At 45.2% G+C, this 16,242-nt stretch overlaps 1 protein-coding gene across 1 annotated transcript in view; it reads right to left on the reverse strand.

The window, feature by feature from the left end:
* The window catches only part of degs2 (delta(4)-desaturase, sphingolipid 2), a 106,645-nt gene that overhangs the window by 60,644 nt on the left and 29,759 nt on the right, over window positions 1-16,242 (reverse strand). Inside the window, exon 2 of the mRNA XM_070877526.1 lies at window positions 8,820-9,562. Within this exon, the coding sequence (XP_070733627.1) occupies window positions 8,820-9,562 (743 nt within the window). The remainder of the gene's footprint in view (window positions 1-8,819; window positions 9,563-16,242) is intronic.

Genomic DNA, 16,242 nt, shown 5'->3' on the forward strand with positions numbered 1-16,242 from the left:
AGAATGGACCATTTTTCCACCTTTTGAAGCATTTTCCCTGTGCACTCCCAGTTAAGGTTGGCACAGGGAAAATGCTTATTAAATCTCCTTCTACTCTGTGCCAATAATTAAAGCCATTTCCTGACTGTCCATAATTTGTATGATGACTTAGTACTAATCGCAAAGTAGTAGGCTTGCGAGAAAGTGTCGCGGCATACTTATATGGGGTGGGCTTAGTCAATTTCTGCGTGTGAATAAAAAGTATTAATTGAGCTAATTATTGTGTATCAAATCCAATCAACTGCAGTGATGGGCTATTTTCAGCTTTGTTGTAAACAAAGTCCTTGGGAGATAGTATTAATTTTACCCACCCAATGTGTTGAATTCAACTGCTTCATTTCTGAAGCAAAAACTCCATCAGCTGCTTTCTTAAAATCCAAAGTGAAAACCAACCCCTTCTCCCATTACTCTCTTAGCTTGGTGGTTGAACACAATCGTCACCTTCATTGACTTCATGTCACTAAACCATCATGCCAAGTATGGATAGACTCTCTTATTGCATTCACCTGCTGAGCATCTTCATCTTAAACTTCCTTCCGGACCCTAGGTTTGAGCTCGAAGGACCAGCTGCTCAATATTTGGGTAGTCCTGACCATTGCCTCACCCAATAGAAGGACCATGTCACATTTTGCAAAGCACGGCTTGCATGCAGTTTAGAAAATGGTGTTGAGTTCTGATTAACAATGCTGTTGCTATTACTGCTTGGTTACTGCTTGGTTACTGCTTGGTTACTGTAGGTGTCAAAGGCTTAACTTTCATGTTATTGAGGGCTGGAACTGTGATTTATGGACTGATCTTCATATTTGTGGCTTTCTTTCAGCCAACAATGTAATAAAATGCAGAAGAACTGTAAAAATGAATAACCACCACAAAACTAACTAACCAGCTGTCCAAAAACTGCCCTGTGAAAAATCCAAAGTGAAAACCAACCCTCCTCTACCCATATTATATTTTTCTTTTCCCACACACAGTCACCTTAATGGGCTTCCTAAGTGAGATTATCAAATTAGTGAAATATTCAGGGAAATTTTAAAATATCTAACATCTATGGGCTTGTAATGTGTGGGTCAGTAGTAACTGGGTTGAGAATTGCTAAGCTTATTTTACACAGGACCCTTGTGGGTGGCAGGTTGGGACTTACATGAACACAAAGCCCTATCTCTGATGTGAAAGGTCCATGGGCTAGACTTTCCACTTTGCATTGATACCGCCCACTTAATGTCCATTTTAATGCTGAGATGAGGTATCACACCCAGATATTGCCCACTTAGCAACAAAATGGAAACTAACGCCCATGTATCGCTCATTTATCGTCCAGCGTTTCTTTCGGCATGTATTTAACGCCGAGAAATAATAATACCGCCCACCCACTTTTTTTCAGCGTAAAGATCAGAATCGGCAAAAGTAACACCCATAATATCGGCGAGCATTACTTTCGGCATGTAGTTAATGCCGAGAAATAATAATAACGCCCGGCCATTTTTTTTGCCGTGAAGATCGGAATGGGCGAAACTAAGCCTAGCGTTACTTTTGGGACCTCACCCACATATCGCCAAAAATATCGCTCGCCAAAAAACCTACTGAGAAAAAGTTGCTCTCACCTGAACTGTAATTTCTCAGCTTGTTATGATGACTACACACATGCTGCAGACTAGAGATGGCAGAAGGTATATTCAACAGCATTATGTGCCCAATCAAAGAGGTCGCAGACTGCTGAGGAAAATGAGACCTTACGATCCACGCACTTACAGGGAGAAGCGGTCTTATCTGAACTTGTCTGATAACACGTGCCTTAGGAGACTGCGCTTCCGGAAACATAGAAAATAGGTGCAGGAGCTGGCCATTTGGCCCTTCGAGCCTGCACCACCATTCAATAAGATCATGGCTGATCATTCACCTCAGTACCCCTTTCCTGCTTTCTCTCCATACCCCTTGGTCAGTTTAGCCATAAGGGCCACATCCAACTCCCCCTTGAATATATCTAACGAACTGCATCAACAACTCTCTGCGGAAGAGAATTCCACAGGTTAACAACTCTCTGAGTGTAGAAGTTTCTCCACATCTCGGTCCTAAATGGCTTACCACTTATCATTAGACTGTGTCCCCCTGGTTCTGGACTACCCCAACATCGGGAACATTCTTCCTGCATCTAACCTGTCCAGTCCCGTCAGAATTTTATGTGTTTCTGTGAGATTCCCTCTCATTCTTCTAAACTCCAGTGAATACAGGCCCAGTCGATCCAGTCTCACCTCATATGTCAGTCCTGCCATCCCAGGAATCAGTCTGGTGAACCTTCGCTGCACTCCCTCAATAGCAAGAACGTCCTTCCTCAGATTAGGAGACCAAAACTAACGCAATATTCCAGGTGAGGCCTCACCAAGGCCCTGTACAGCTGCGGCAAGACCTCCCTGCTCCTGTACTCAAATCCCCTCGCTATAAAGACCAACATGCCATTTGCCGCCTTCACCGGCTGCTGCACCTGCATGCCAACCTTCAATGACTGATGTACCATGATACCCAGGTCTCGTTGCACTTCCCTTTTCCTAATCTGCCACCATTCAGATAATATCCTGCCTTCATGTTTTTGCCACCAAAGTGGATAACCACACATTTATCCACATTATACTGCATCTGCCATGCATTTACCCACTCACATAACCTGTCCAAGTCACCCTGCAGCCTCTTAGCATCCTCCTCACAGCTCACATCACCACCCAGTTTAGTGTCATCTGCAAACTTGGAGATATTACACTCAATTCCTTCATCTAAATCATTGATGTATATTGTAAATAGCTGAGGCCTGCAGCTCCCCAATTGTCACTGCCTGCCATTCTGAAAAGGACCCATTTATCCCTCCCTGCTTCCTGTCTGCCAACCAGTTCTCTATCCACGTCAATACATTACCCCCAATACCAAGTGCTTTAATTTTGCACACCAATCACTTGTGTGGGATCTTGTCAAAAGCCTTTTGAAAGTCCAAATACGTCACATCCACTGGTTCTCCCTTGTCCACTCTATTAGTTACATCCTCAAAAAATTCTAGAAGATTTGTCAAGCATGATTTCCCTTTCATAAATCCATGCTGACTTGGACCGATCCTGTCACTGTTTTCCAAATGCGCTGCTATTTCATCTTTAATAATTGATTCCAACATTTTCCCCACTACTGATGTCAGGCTAACTGGTTAAAGAGGTTATCAGTGAGATATGCCAGCTCATCAGGGGAGATGTGCAGCCTGCCTGCACCATCAGGACTGCACTGTCCGTTGAGGTCAAGGTCAGTGCGGCACTTGCCTTCTACGCATCGGGTTTCTTTCAGGCCTCAGCTGGTGACACTTGCACTATATCTCAGTATGCCACACATTGCTGCATTTGACAGGTCATTGAAGCCCTTTACGCACGCAGGATTGGCTTTATCAGCTTCTCTATAATCAGGGAGGCACAGACTGAAAGGGCTCTAGGATTCTCCAGAATTGCAAACTTCCCTAAGGTACAGGGAGCAATAGACTGTACGCACATCGCCATGCGGGCACCTTTTCAGGATGCAGAGATTTTTCGGAACCGAAAGGGATTCCACTCCCTGAATGTGCAACTTGTTGTCGACCACCAGCAAATTATAATGGCAGTAAATGCAAAATTTCCGGGCAGCATCCGTGATGCTCACATCCTGCATGAGAGTGTTGTACCTGACATGTTTATCAGTCAGCCACAAGGTCAATGCTGGATATTTGCTGACAAAGAATATGGCCTTGCCACCTGGCTGATGACCCCCTCCCCCCCCCACCACCCCCCTGCGTAACACCCACACAGAAGCCGAGAAGCGATACAACGAAAGCTACAGAGCCACACGCAATATCGTCGAGAATATCATTGGAGTGCTTAATCAGCACTTTAGATGCCTGAACCACTCAGGAGGTGAATTACAATACCATCCTGAGCAGTTAGCTCAATTCGTGGTGGTGTGCTGCATGCTGCACAACTTGGCTATCAGGAAGGGACAAGATTTGCTAGAAGGGACTGACGGTCCACCTCAGGAGAGAGAGGAAGAGGAGGACAAGGAGGTGGACGCTGACCACGGGCCAGACAATCAGGCCGACGCTGAAACCATGCCTCCGCCCGCCTGTAGACAGCAGGAAAGCGCCCGTGATGGCTGCATAGCTGTAAGACTCAAACGTCAGCAGCTCATAAATGAGCACTTTGCTTGAAATAACGTTGGTCGTATTTACAAAGCTGCAACACTGCTGTGTCTGCAGCTCATACATGAATGGTGTGCATTACCTTGGTGACAGTTAAAGTTTAAGTTGATTCAAATTATGTTAAATTATCCCCTTTCATGTTAAGGAATCACTAGTATGTAACGGTGCAGCTATCTGAGACAATGCACAACAAGGTTATCTTAAATAAAATCATTTAATGAGAACATTTGTATAAAATCATAATTATAACTGTAAAAAACAACCCACCCCACCCCACAACAAATTTATAACATTTATATAATTTATTAAATGTTTAACATTTCCAACAATATTTCATAAACATAGAAAATAAATGCAAAAAAACAAGGTACACCTCTCCCCCTTTCCCCAAACCTCCCAACAAAATAGCAGCAACAACATAAAAATACTGTGACCAAGGCAACACCTGCGGCTGTGCACCTTACTTTCCTTCCCCCCCCATCCAGCCCCCACCCCCGCTTCTCCTCCCCACCTCAACCCTTTCCCTTCTTGACTCCAAGCCGCCTGGCCGAAGAGCTCCCCAGGCGCTGTTTCATTGGGGGGGCTGATGGCAGAACTGCTGCTTGGACAGATACGGGAGAAGACGGTGCTGAGGTGGGTACGTGTCCCGAGCCAGAAGCAACATCTTCCTCCTGGCTCTCATGTATCGTTGGCAAAGGGGGTGCGGCACCTTGGGGCCCAGTGCCGTGCTCTGGGACACTGGGAGGCCTCTGCCACCAGTGTTCCTGGCTACCAGGGCCTCCGCCATCCGCAGCACGTACTCGCACATGGTGGCGGACATGCTGGCCATCTGTTGGGATATGCCCTCCATTGTCTGTAGGATCTGCTGACCTATGTCAACACTCCTCCTGGACAAGTGTACCATGTCCCCGCTCAGCTCTGGCGCTCGTGGTGCAGACCTGCTGCGTCGAACCAACCTCCGCGTGGTCGGCGCCATCATGGAGACACCTGGGGTGCCCTACGGCAAGGTGCTTGGACCCAGTACCTCCACGGTGGAGGAGGGAATAGCCCCAGTAGCACTAGATATCATGGGTGTCAACTGTATTATGCAGCTTGGCGGTGCAGGCTCCTCGAAGTCCGAACTCTCATCCATTGAGAAAGGACCCAGCAGATCCACGGTTGAGAATAGGGGCTCCTCAGCACCAGATGTATGACCATCCGGCTATTCTGGCCCCCGCGCCCCCACTTTCTGGGCTCGGTGGTGGTGCATGGAGCCACGCTGCTAGCTGAGCTACAAAACATAAATGAGGTTATTAGAGAAGGGGGTGCTAGGGTCACAAGGTGATTCCAACGCTACACACAGCATATGCACGACAAAAGCACCACTGCTATCAAAATCATCACAGACATTACATTTCATGACCATTGCCAAATTCTGCATTGCAATGATTCTCATGAGGCCATCATTATTTAGAGAACACTTTTACCAATCATCTATCATATATTATTGATTGGATATGAGTGGGTGTGGCATCTATTGACTTGACATCACGCAATGGTGTATATTTTACTCACGTGGCATCACATCAGGTTCTGCAGCTGCATGCGTGGCCGATCGGGGGTGGCTCCCCACTGGTGCCAGCACCCGCTCCGCGATGTCGGTGAACTCGATGATGACTGGTGACTCGCCACCCGTTCGCCTCTGCTCGGCCCTATTCTTCGAAAACTTCTTCTGTAAAAGGAAACACCAGCCGACATGGCATGAGATCATTGCGTGATATCATTGCTAGGTTCTGTCACAGAGACTGATACAACACATAACCGACAGATGTAATCATGATTATTATGAAAATTATCATTCTTTACCTAAAGACGTATACCGTAAATGCAGGCTTTGAGTAAAACATTCCCGGTATAAGTGCAAGACATCACATCTGATTTTAATCAATCATTACACTTATAAATCAAATTATGTAAATATATAAGTACATGTAAATAAATGTAATACTTACTCTGGCGAATCCGACAAGGTCGTTCCAGTGCTTGTGGCATTGGTTGCCCTCATGCACCTCATTGGTCGCTGATGAGACCACCTCGGCTATGTCAGCTCATATTCTCTGGTAGACCTTTAGGGTGGGCTTCACACGCAGGAGGGAGGCATTTGCCTCGTCGGAGAATCTCCTCGTTAGTTTGCATCTTCCCAATTGGTCCTCTCCCATCTCACTGCTTTCGTCAGCGTCCTCAGTCTCCACAGCGTGCTGTGTCGCCTCCTCCATTCCTTCCATTTTAAATATTTTTTTTTACAAAAACTCGGTGGGAACAACGTTCTTTGTGCTCAGCAGTTTTTTTGCTGCTGGTAAATCTCCCTCCTACCTCCCAAAACAGCCAAACAAGCACACAACACACCCACACACGCTTTCAGTTCCTCTCTGCTCCCTTTCTCTCTCTCCTCTTCTGCACATGTATTGATGACCCCTGACCTCCTGAAACACGGGAAATGACTGTTGCCATGCCTTTGCTATGGATGCTGACACTTTACGGCAGAAGGTCAAAAAATTTAACGCTAACGCCCATTTCAGATCGTTCGCGGTAACACCCATTTTATAAAATGGAAAGCTGGTTTTGAAAATGGGCGATAATCCAGCAATCTCAAAACTCATATTTACTACCAATGCTGGAAATAACGCCCATTTTTGGGCGATCTGCACAAAAGTGGAAAGTCTAGCCCTATGTCCTTATCTACTGTGCCATCCAGTCCTTTAATAGTTATTGTAATAAATGTATTTCTAATGTTACTTTTCTAAAAAAAAATGGCAACGTAAAAATAACATTTGAGAAACTATTTGATTGGTTGGAAAACATATTTTTAGTAACTGAAACCAGAATCTAATTATTGGATATATAAATACATATATCAAAGTTCACACTTGCACACCTTTCCCTTAATAAACTCTAAAAATATTGTAAATAAAATGGATTTTTTTTATTGGTGCTGATTATGTAACTGCCCATTGTGATTCCAGCATTGTTACCCAGATTTATACAAAGCAAAGTCAGCTTCACTCCCATTTGTCCTACTTAACTGAGTTATCAAAGGGACATTGTCACTCATTGTCCATTGTTTAGCCCAAGATATGAATGATGTCACTTGAAACACAATGATGTAATTTGATTGGCACTGAAAAAAACAGGCAAGCAGCAAAATTATAATAAAAATTAAATAATTAAAAACAGTTCTGTGAAAACGACATCGCAATTGTTTGCTCAGCAACAAGTATCAACCTTCCAAGCAGCCAATGCTGTGCCTCCAAATTCGAATATTTGGAGCAGACCTTTTCAGGAACTGAGGCTCTTTATAAACTCCACTGAGGACAATGATGCCTCTTAAAATGGCAAAAGGTATGATTTGTAGAAATAAAATATCCAATAGTAGCTCTTTTATGTAGCATCACTCCTAATAGGAAAAATATCTTGGCAAGTTAAAAAAAAAAACTATTATGAAAACTAAAAATGAAAAATTATACTTTTGAGCAATACTAATAGTTTTTAATAATATGCATTGTAACACAATCTTTATAAAATATTTAGAACTGTACATAGGAATATTTACTTATTAGTTATTAAGAATAAAAGATTAGCCATGATCTTACTGAATGGCCGAGTGGGCTCATAGGGGTCTATTTCTTAAGTTCTTAAAAATCAGCCTAAAGCAGAAAAACTGTTACATCTTGACTCTCAGGGTTTTTCTATTCTCATGCTGAAATTCTACAATAACTTCTTAGCGAAGCGGGGTTACAATCAGATAAAATCAGATAGAGAAACAGCCATGCAGCAGAGTGCAATGATCAAACATGACAATAACCAGTGGCGCCACAACCTTTTATAAGAATTCAATCATTTGTGACCTAAACCTTCTTAATTTTAACATAGACATTGAAATTAAAAGCCACTTTCAATTTAAGTGCTCTATAATGCAATAATATTAGTGGAAATTATATTATTACAAACCCCATGTGAAATTCAAGATGGTGGCCACAACTGGAATAGACTCAATTGAAAAGTTGTCATTCCTTTGAGTTAATCTATAGATGTTTGCATATTTAATGTCAGTGGCATATCAGTTGTCTTTTTATGGTGAAGTGTTAGGTTTTTATGTTTACTACATCAGTATGTTTTTCCAATATTCTCTTGAAAGTGCTGACTCATGCTGGGGTGTAGTTCTACAGACGCCAGCAGCCCTCTAGTACCTCAGCCAAATGGTTATTTTTGTGAGCTTGGACAGGGAATGTCAGCAGCTACGTGGCATTTGCTGAGCCCATCCTATCTTTGTTTGACAAATTACACCCACACTTAGCAACTGAGATCATTGGGCTAGAGATCAGCAGCAGGAAGATAGATTGATTTTTTTCCCTTGTAGCCTGAGAAACTATGATCAACTATAGTGCCCCCCACAGTTACTTCAATTGAAGTCTACTTTAGCACATATTAGATCATGAACCTTTGGTCTCTTTTGCACTGTACAGTTTAGTCCTGTGTCATATGGTGCATTTACTCACTGAGCCACCAGGAGAGTCCTTAAAAGCACTTCTCCAACTCTTGTACTTACCAATGGTAGTTTGCTGCCAGGAATGCTGGGAAAATCATGGTGTTCCACGTGGTATCCCACATTGAAGGTTATCCAGTTGAGAGGACCATAATATGAGTAGGTTTCATGCCCTTTTATAAACATGTAATGCTCAGCAATGAAGTGTCCAGAGATTGGATGTATACCCATACATAGGAGTGAGCCTGCTATCAAGTATACTATAGGTTTCAAACCCCACAGGTAGTAGATGAGAAAATCAAATGCAAACTGCACCACGGCATTCAACATCTCCAGTCTTGTAATGGATTTAGGGTTAACATAAAGAGGCCTAAGAGCATAAAACAGTGGCTGAAGAATAAGCCAAACCATTTTGCGAAATGGGGTGCAGAAGAACCATCCTTCAATTTCTGTTGGGATGTCTACATCTAAGCCATTGCCTCCCAGGTATCGATGGTGATCTATGTGGTATTTCTTGAATGATGCAGAATAAGGCATCCCAATAGGTAGGTTAGCAAACATCGCAAACAATCGGTTCCATTTTGCTAGTTTATTGCCAAATGCAACATTATGGGAAATATCATGAATGGCTAGAGTCAATGAGTGGTTGACGGCACCTCCAAAAGCATAAGCCCAGAATATAATCCATTTCCAAGATAAATCTTTCACAAAGAAGCAGGCAACGGTCTGTGTAAGGACCATTCCAAACACAATCCATTTTAGATTGGGGTCTGGGCCCATTAGTGACTTGATCTCTGGATACTTAGCTGTAGGGACAAACAAAGTACAAGGGAATATTATTGAGTTATGCTTAAATTCCAACCCAGGCAATGGTCAAACACTATAAACACGGTTATAATGCACATTATATAACAACAAATTGCATTTATATAGAACCTTTAATGTAGTAAAACTCTTCACAGGAGTATTACCAAACAAAATTTGACACCGAGCCACGTAATGAAATATTAGGGCAGGTGATCAAAAGCTTGGTCAAAGAGGTAGGTTTTAAGGAGTGTCGAAAAGGAGAAGAGATACAAAGGCAGAGCAGATTAGTTATATCTGTACAGTCAATTATATATGTATTGGAGAGTCGTACCCTCAGTTATCTTGCACAAATGGCCTTCATTTATTTGTCAACCTTGCCACAGTGAGTGTCAGCTGGCTATTTAATCACAGGTGGTTTCAAATTCAAATTAACATCGATATGCCTGCAGCAGGCACAGGCCCATCACAGGCATGCAAATGAGGCAGGTCGGGCAGTCCCAGATTCTCTTCTCATTTTCCTGACACTCCACTCATTGGACGCCTAAGTGCTCAGGCACCCAGCTGCTGGGAGTCCCAAGGGCAGGTTGAAGGCAAAAAGATAAATTGACATTTCTGTTTTCTCCAGTGGCCCCCAGGATAGTTTGAGGCATTCTGTGCCGTCTGATTGTTGATTCCTATCAACAGCGAGAAGGCCCAGATCTCAGAATCCCAATGCAAAACCATGTGGCCAGTTGTGTGCAAATTTCCTCCTGATTCTGCTAGTACGAGGCCCTGACATGGGACAGGCCGACATTGGGTGCACCCCCGGGCCATGTTAATAGTGAACACACTGTTCTTGTCCAGCACTGAGGCATTGGATCGACTTGGCTTGGTTGCAGCAGTCCTGCCTTTGAGTAAGAAGGTGCAGAGTTCGAACCCCCGCTCCAGGCAATCCTGGTGAGTGGAGACCGGAGTTCCGGCTCAGAATTTTGGGTTGGCATCCTGCGGGATATTCATGTCCGGTGGTGTGAGTGCCCCACCCCATTTCCACACTCATTGTATGGCTTGTGGGAGCCCACAAAATCCTACCACTGTGTCGTAAAATCCACCCTATCGGTTGGTATAAAGATGGGAGAGTTGGGAAGCGGGCCGGGAAATCTCCTGTGACCAATTGAGTTGAGGCTCGGGTCATTTTAACTTCCACACCTCATATCTCTGGCCTGTCTCCCACCCGTGCCAGCAGATGGGAGCGGGACATCAGGTGGGAGGCCAATGCTGCTGGGGACCTAAAGGAATGGTTTCCGGCAAGCCAAGTGAGTGGGGCAACCAGGCCTCGCACAACCGGAAAAGAGGTGGAGGGAAAGCGTGGGGGAGAGGAGGCCCAAAGTTTCCTTGTTGGCTCAGAAGGAACCTGAAGATTTTATTGAATTACTTACCAGGGGAATCTTCTGGCCTGATGCTGATTTCCGCCAAGCTTCTGCTGACGGGTTTGATGCCACGCGGGTCTCGTGATCCCAAGGATTAAAATTATGTCAATTATGCCCCCGCCTGACTGGGGCGTACAGTCCCTGCCAACTCTGTAGGGAGAATGAGCACAAAAACCACTCCCTCAGCCGCCATTTTAATGACCTACTCAACCCGTTTGCGCCAGTCGGGCTGCGTTAAAATCCGGGTTTCAACGTATGCCAATCCAGCTATAAAGAGACTAATGAGCACAAGTCTCTGGTTGATGTAAATTGTAATGGTGCCACAAGTTAGTGAGCGTACACAATGACACTGCTCAGTGAAATTCTAGCCAGCGATATAATACAGTAAAACTTTTTGTGCGCATTCAGCACTCTAATCTGATATTGCCCCCATGATTATTATATCACAAGGCTCACTTCTGGCTTCTAAAATCAAACATAAAAATAATGAAAAGCTATTACAGATTGTTTCTCTTGACATGCTATGAAGAGTAAAAATAATTAATAACAGCTTTGCAGTGAGGCGTCCTCTTGTGTAAACACCATCAGGCAGCAGGAGCATGGAACTTGAACAGCTTGTGTCAGCACATAAACTGTATAAAACACATAGAAAATTGGACCCGTTGATAGATAAATTATTAACTGATAAATGTGAGTGATTTCTAGGCTTTATATCTAATCTTCCAGTTCGAAGTTGCTCAAAATGTCACTCTTGCAGTTTGTGATATCAGACCCTTTCTTGTCATTTCTATCTCAAGCTCACTCAGAGGAATATTTCCCTTGTATTGCAGATACCAACAACATCGAAAACATTCCAAGATGGAGGTGGAGAGAAATGACAATAAGCCTTTGAGCGAGAATTTTGGAACGTGGTTGAAAAGCTGGACTTTCAAAAACCCTTAAAGGCGGGAACGGAGAAAGAGAGGCAGAGGGTTTCAGAATAGGGGTTCTCGAGTAGGGTCAAGAAGGAGAACTGCTGTGCCATCAGTGTAAAGTCCTGTCCCCTCAGTACAGATTCACACGAGGCATGTAGTGAAGTCAAGGTCACTCTGGACCTGCACCTTTATTTCACAGCTCTGGAATGCTGCACTTGCCTTAGACCTGCCCTTATATACCTGTCTCTTGCAAGTGCACCCCTGGTGGCAAGGTATGCTGGTGGTTACAGGTCATATCTTATTACAGTCATGTATAGCATGTTAGGATACAATTATATATAATAATGTAAGATACATGACATCACCCTCCCCCAAGGTCTTATTGTCTTTATAGGTTCAGTCTCTCAGGTGGTCTACGCTCTCGAGTGGAGCGTCTGAGTTGTGGTTCAGTTGTTTGCCTTGGTGTCTGTTTTTCTTTGGGTGTGGTTGCTGGTATCTCGCCTGGGCTGTCTGTTTCGATTGATGTGATTGTTGTTGACTCGCCTGGGCTGTCTGTTGGGATTGCCCTTTCCTCAGGTTGTTCCCTCTGTCTGTCCACCAGGTGTGGTGCGAGTTCCACATTGTAGTCTGCCTCTGGTTCCGCAGTGCTGTTAGTAAATCTGCTTTTGACTTGGTCTACATGCCTCCAGCAGGTTTTGCCATTGTCCATTTGTACCACCAGTAGCCTGTTTCCTTCCTTGCCCGTTACTGTCCCTGCAAGCCATTTGGGACCCCTGCCATAGTTTAGTACAAACACTTTGTCCCCTATCTCATTCCATCTCCCCCTCGAATTTCTGTCATGGTACTCAGTCAGCTTACGGCGCTTTGTCTCAATGATTTTGTGCATGTCTGGGAGGATTAATGAGAGCCTTGTTTTTAAAGTCCTTTTCATCAACAATTGTGCAGGGGGGATCCCAGTCAGTGAGTGCGGACGAGATCTGTATGCCACCAGCAGTCGCGACAGGCGACCCTGCAGTGTGGGATCTTGGATTTTAAGCATGCCTTGTTTAATGATTTGCACTGCTCTCTCTGCCTGGCCATTGGAGGCCAGCTTGAACATGATTTATGCCGTGGTCAATTATAAAGTCTTGGAATTCTGCGCTGGTGAAGCATGGACCATTGTCACTGACCAATATGTCAGGGATTCCGTGCGTTGCAAACATGGTTGCGAGGCTCTCCACAGTGGTGGAGGTTGTGCTTGAGTTTAAAATGGTGCATTCGATCCACTTTGAAAATGCTTCTACAACTACGAGGAACATTTTGCCCATGAATGGGCCCGCATAGTCTACGTGCACCCGCGGCCACGGTTTGGTAGGCCAGGGCCAGGGGCTCAGTGGAGCCTCCCTGGGGGCATTGCTGAGTTGGGCACAAATGGTGCACCTTCGGACGCAGAGCTCCAAGTCCGTGTCAATACCAGGCCACCAGACGTGGGATCTGGCTATGGCCTTCATGAGAATGATCCCCGGGTGCTCGCGGTGGAGCTCCCGGACAAATGCCTCTCTGCCTCGCAGAGGCATGACTACTCGGCTGCCCCACATCAGGCAGTCTGCTTGTAGTGATAGCTCATGCATGCGCCTGTAAAAGGGTTTTAATTCCTTGGGGCAGGCATCGCGAGCCTCTGACCAGTCACCGGTTAGGACACCTCTTTTAACTAAGGATAACGTGGGGTCGCTGGCTGTCCCTGGGATGGACTTGAGCAGACTCTCCATGTTGTGCTGGAATATGGCAGCTGCCGACCTGATGCCGAATGGGCATCGATTGTACATGAAAAGGCCTCGATGTGTGTTGATGGTGGTGAGTAGCTTGGATTCCTCGGTCAATTCTTGCGTCATATATGCAGATGTGAGGTCTGATTTTGAGAAAAGTTTAACTCCAGCCAATGTGGCAAATAAGTCCTCCGCTCTGGGCAGCGGGTACTGGTCCTGTAGGGAGACTCTGTTTATGGTAGATTTGTAGTCCCCACAGATTCGTACGGATCCATCAGGCTTCATGACTGGGATGATGGGACTTGCCCAGTCGCTAAATTCCACAGGTGATATAATGCCTTCCCGCAGTAGCCTGTCTAGTTCATGTTCAATCTTTTCCCTCATCACATAGGGTACAGCTCTGGCTTTGTGATGGACCGGTCTAGCATCCTGTGTGATGTAGATTTTGAATTTGGCCCCTTTGAAAGTGCCCACACCTGGTTGAAAGAGATGTTCAAATCGCTTTATAACTGTTGAGCAGGAGGTCCATTCCTCTAATGACATGGCATGGACATCATCCCATTTCCAGTTTAGTTTTGCCAGCCAGCTTCTCCCCAGCAGTGCTGGGGGGTCTCACGGGACAATCCACAGAGGAAGTCGGTTCACTGTCCCTTTGTGTGTGACAGAGAGCATGGCGCTGCCGAGGACTGATACGATTTCTTTGGTATAGGTCCTTAGTTTGGTGTCGACCCTTGTGAGTTTTGGTCTGTCTCTTTTATGCGGCCACAGTTGTTCAAATTGTTGAGCGCCCATGAGAGATTGACTCGCTCCTGTATCCAGCTCCATTTTGACAGATATCCCGTTGAGTAGGACCCTCATCATTATAGGAGGCGTCCTGTTGTAGGAGCAGCGGCCATTGATCGTGTTGACCCGCTGTACATCGGTGTCCCGGGTACTGTCCCCACCATCTTCTGGTCTGCTTTCCGACCCATCCAATTCGTATACCAGCCGAGCTGCCGTTTGTTTGCACATGCGGGCCAAATGCCCTGTATATTCACAATTTCTGCAAACAGCCTGCTGAAATCGACATCCCCTTGATGAGTGCCCACCCCCACACATCCAGCACAGACCTGTTCCATTGTTCAAAGTGTTCCCAAAGAATGAGCTGCGTCTGGCTGATCTCTCTTGAGCTTCTCTCAGTTTGTAGTTGATTGCTCGCATTGTGGATTGATGAGGTGTGAACGGCCGTTCCTGTGGCCCTTGATGGCTTCTGCCTGCTGTCGAGAGCCTGTTCTCCCGGTTTTGTCTGTGTGTGCGGGTAGCAGCTTTTCTAATGTTGTGAACGCCTTGTTCCATTATTTTGTTAGTTGTCATACCTGCATTGTAAATCAACCTCGTTTCTTCTTCCCCGACCAAGAATGTCTGTGCAACCAGTGCTGCTGCCTCTAAGGTCAGGTTCTTGGTCTCTATGAGCTTTCGGAATATGCCTGCGTGGTCTATTCCTTCAATGAAAAAGCCTCTCAGCATTTCTCTCCTCAGTTCATCGGAGAACTCACATAAACTAGCCAACCTCCGAAGTTCCGCCACGAAGTCGGGTATGCTCTGGCCCACACAGCATCTGTAGTTGTAGAACCTGTGTCTGGCCATGTGTAGGCCGCTCGCTGGCTTCAGGTGGTTTCTTACCGGTGTGCTCAATTCTTCAAATGACTTGCTTGCTGGTTTCTCGAGTGCCAACAGATCCTTCATTAAAGCGTATGTTTTCGAGCCACAGCTGGTCAAGAGATGGGCTCTTCTCTTGTCTGCCTTATCGTCGCCTAACCAGTCTTTGGTTACAAAGCTTTGCTGGAGCCTTTCTATAAAGTCCTCCCAATTGTCTCCAGCATTGTACTTTTCATCTGATCCGTTGTTCGCCATTCTGTGGATTCTGTAATCCCGTAACTCGTCGCCACTGTAAAGTCCTGTCCCCTCAGTACAGATTCACACAAGGCATGTAGTGAAGTCAAGGTCACTCTGGACCTGTACCTTTATTTCACAGCTCTGGAATGCTGCATTTGCCTGAGACCTGTCCTTATATACCTGTCTCTTGCAAGTGCACCCCTGGTGGTAAGGTATGCTGGTGGTTACAGGTCATATCTTATTACAATCATGTATAGCATGTTAGGATACAGTTATATATAATAATGTAAGATACATGAAAATCAGTGGTGGAGTAGTGGGCAAAATGAGATGCACAGAAGGCCAGAGTCAAAAGACCAGAGGGGACAGGAGGGGCAGAGGCTGCATATGTAAGGTCGGGCAAGTTTGTGGAATGAATTGAAGATGAGGATGTGGGTTTTAAATTTGATAGATTTGGGGAACATGGAGTTAGGGAAGATAGAAGAGACAGGAAAGCAGGACATGGTGTGTGTGAGGATGCAGGTAGTGGAGTTTTCAGTAATTTGGAGTTTCTAGAAGTTCACAAGGAAGACATTTGAGAAATCAAGTCTAGAGATAACGAAAGCTTGGATGAAAATTTCAGTGACAGTGGGAGTGAGGTAGACATGGAGGCAGATACTGTTGATATAGGATATAGGGTCAGCTCTATGTTGAACAGGATGCCAATTTGGGCACAGCCTGATTCAGCAAATGAGCGGCC

The sequence above is a fragment of the Pristiophorus japonicus genome, chromosome 4 (assembly GCF_044704955.1).
Source record: "Pristiophorus japonicus isolate sPriJap1 chromosome 4, sPriJap1.hap1, whole genome shotgun sequence".
Classification (NCBI taxonomy): domain Eukaryota; kingdom Metazoa; phylum Chordata; class Chondrichthyes; family Pristiophoridae; genus Pristiophorus; species Pristiophorus japonicus.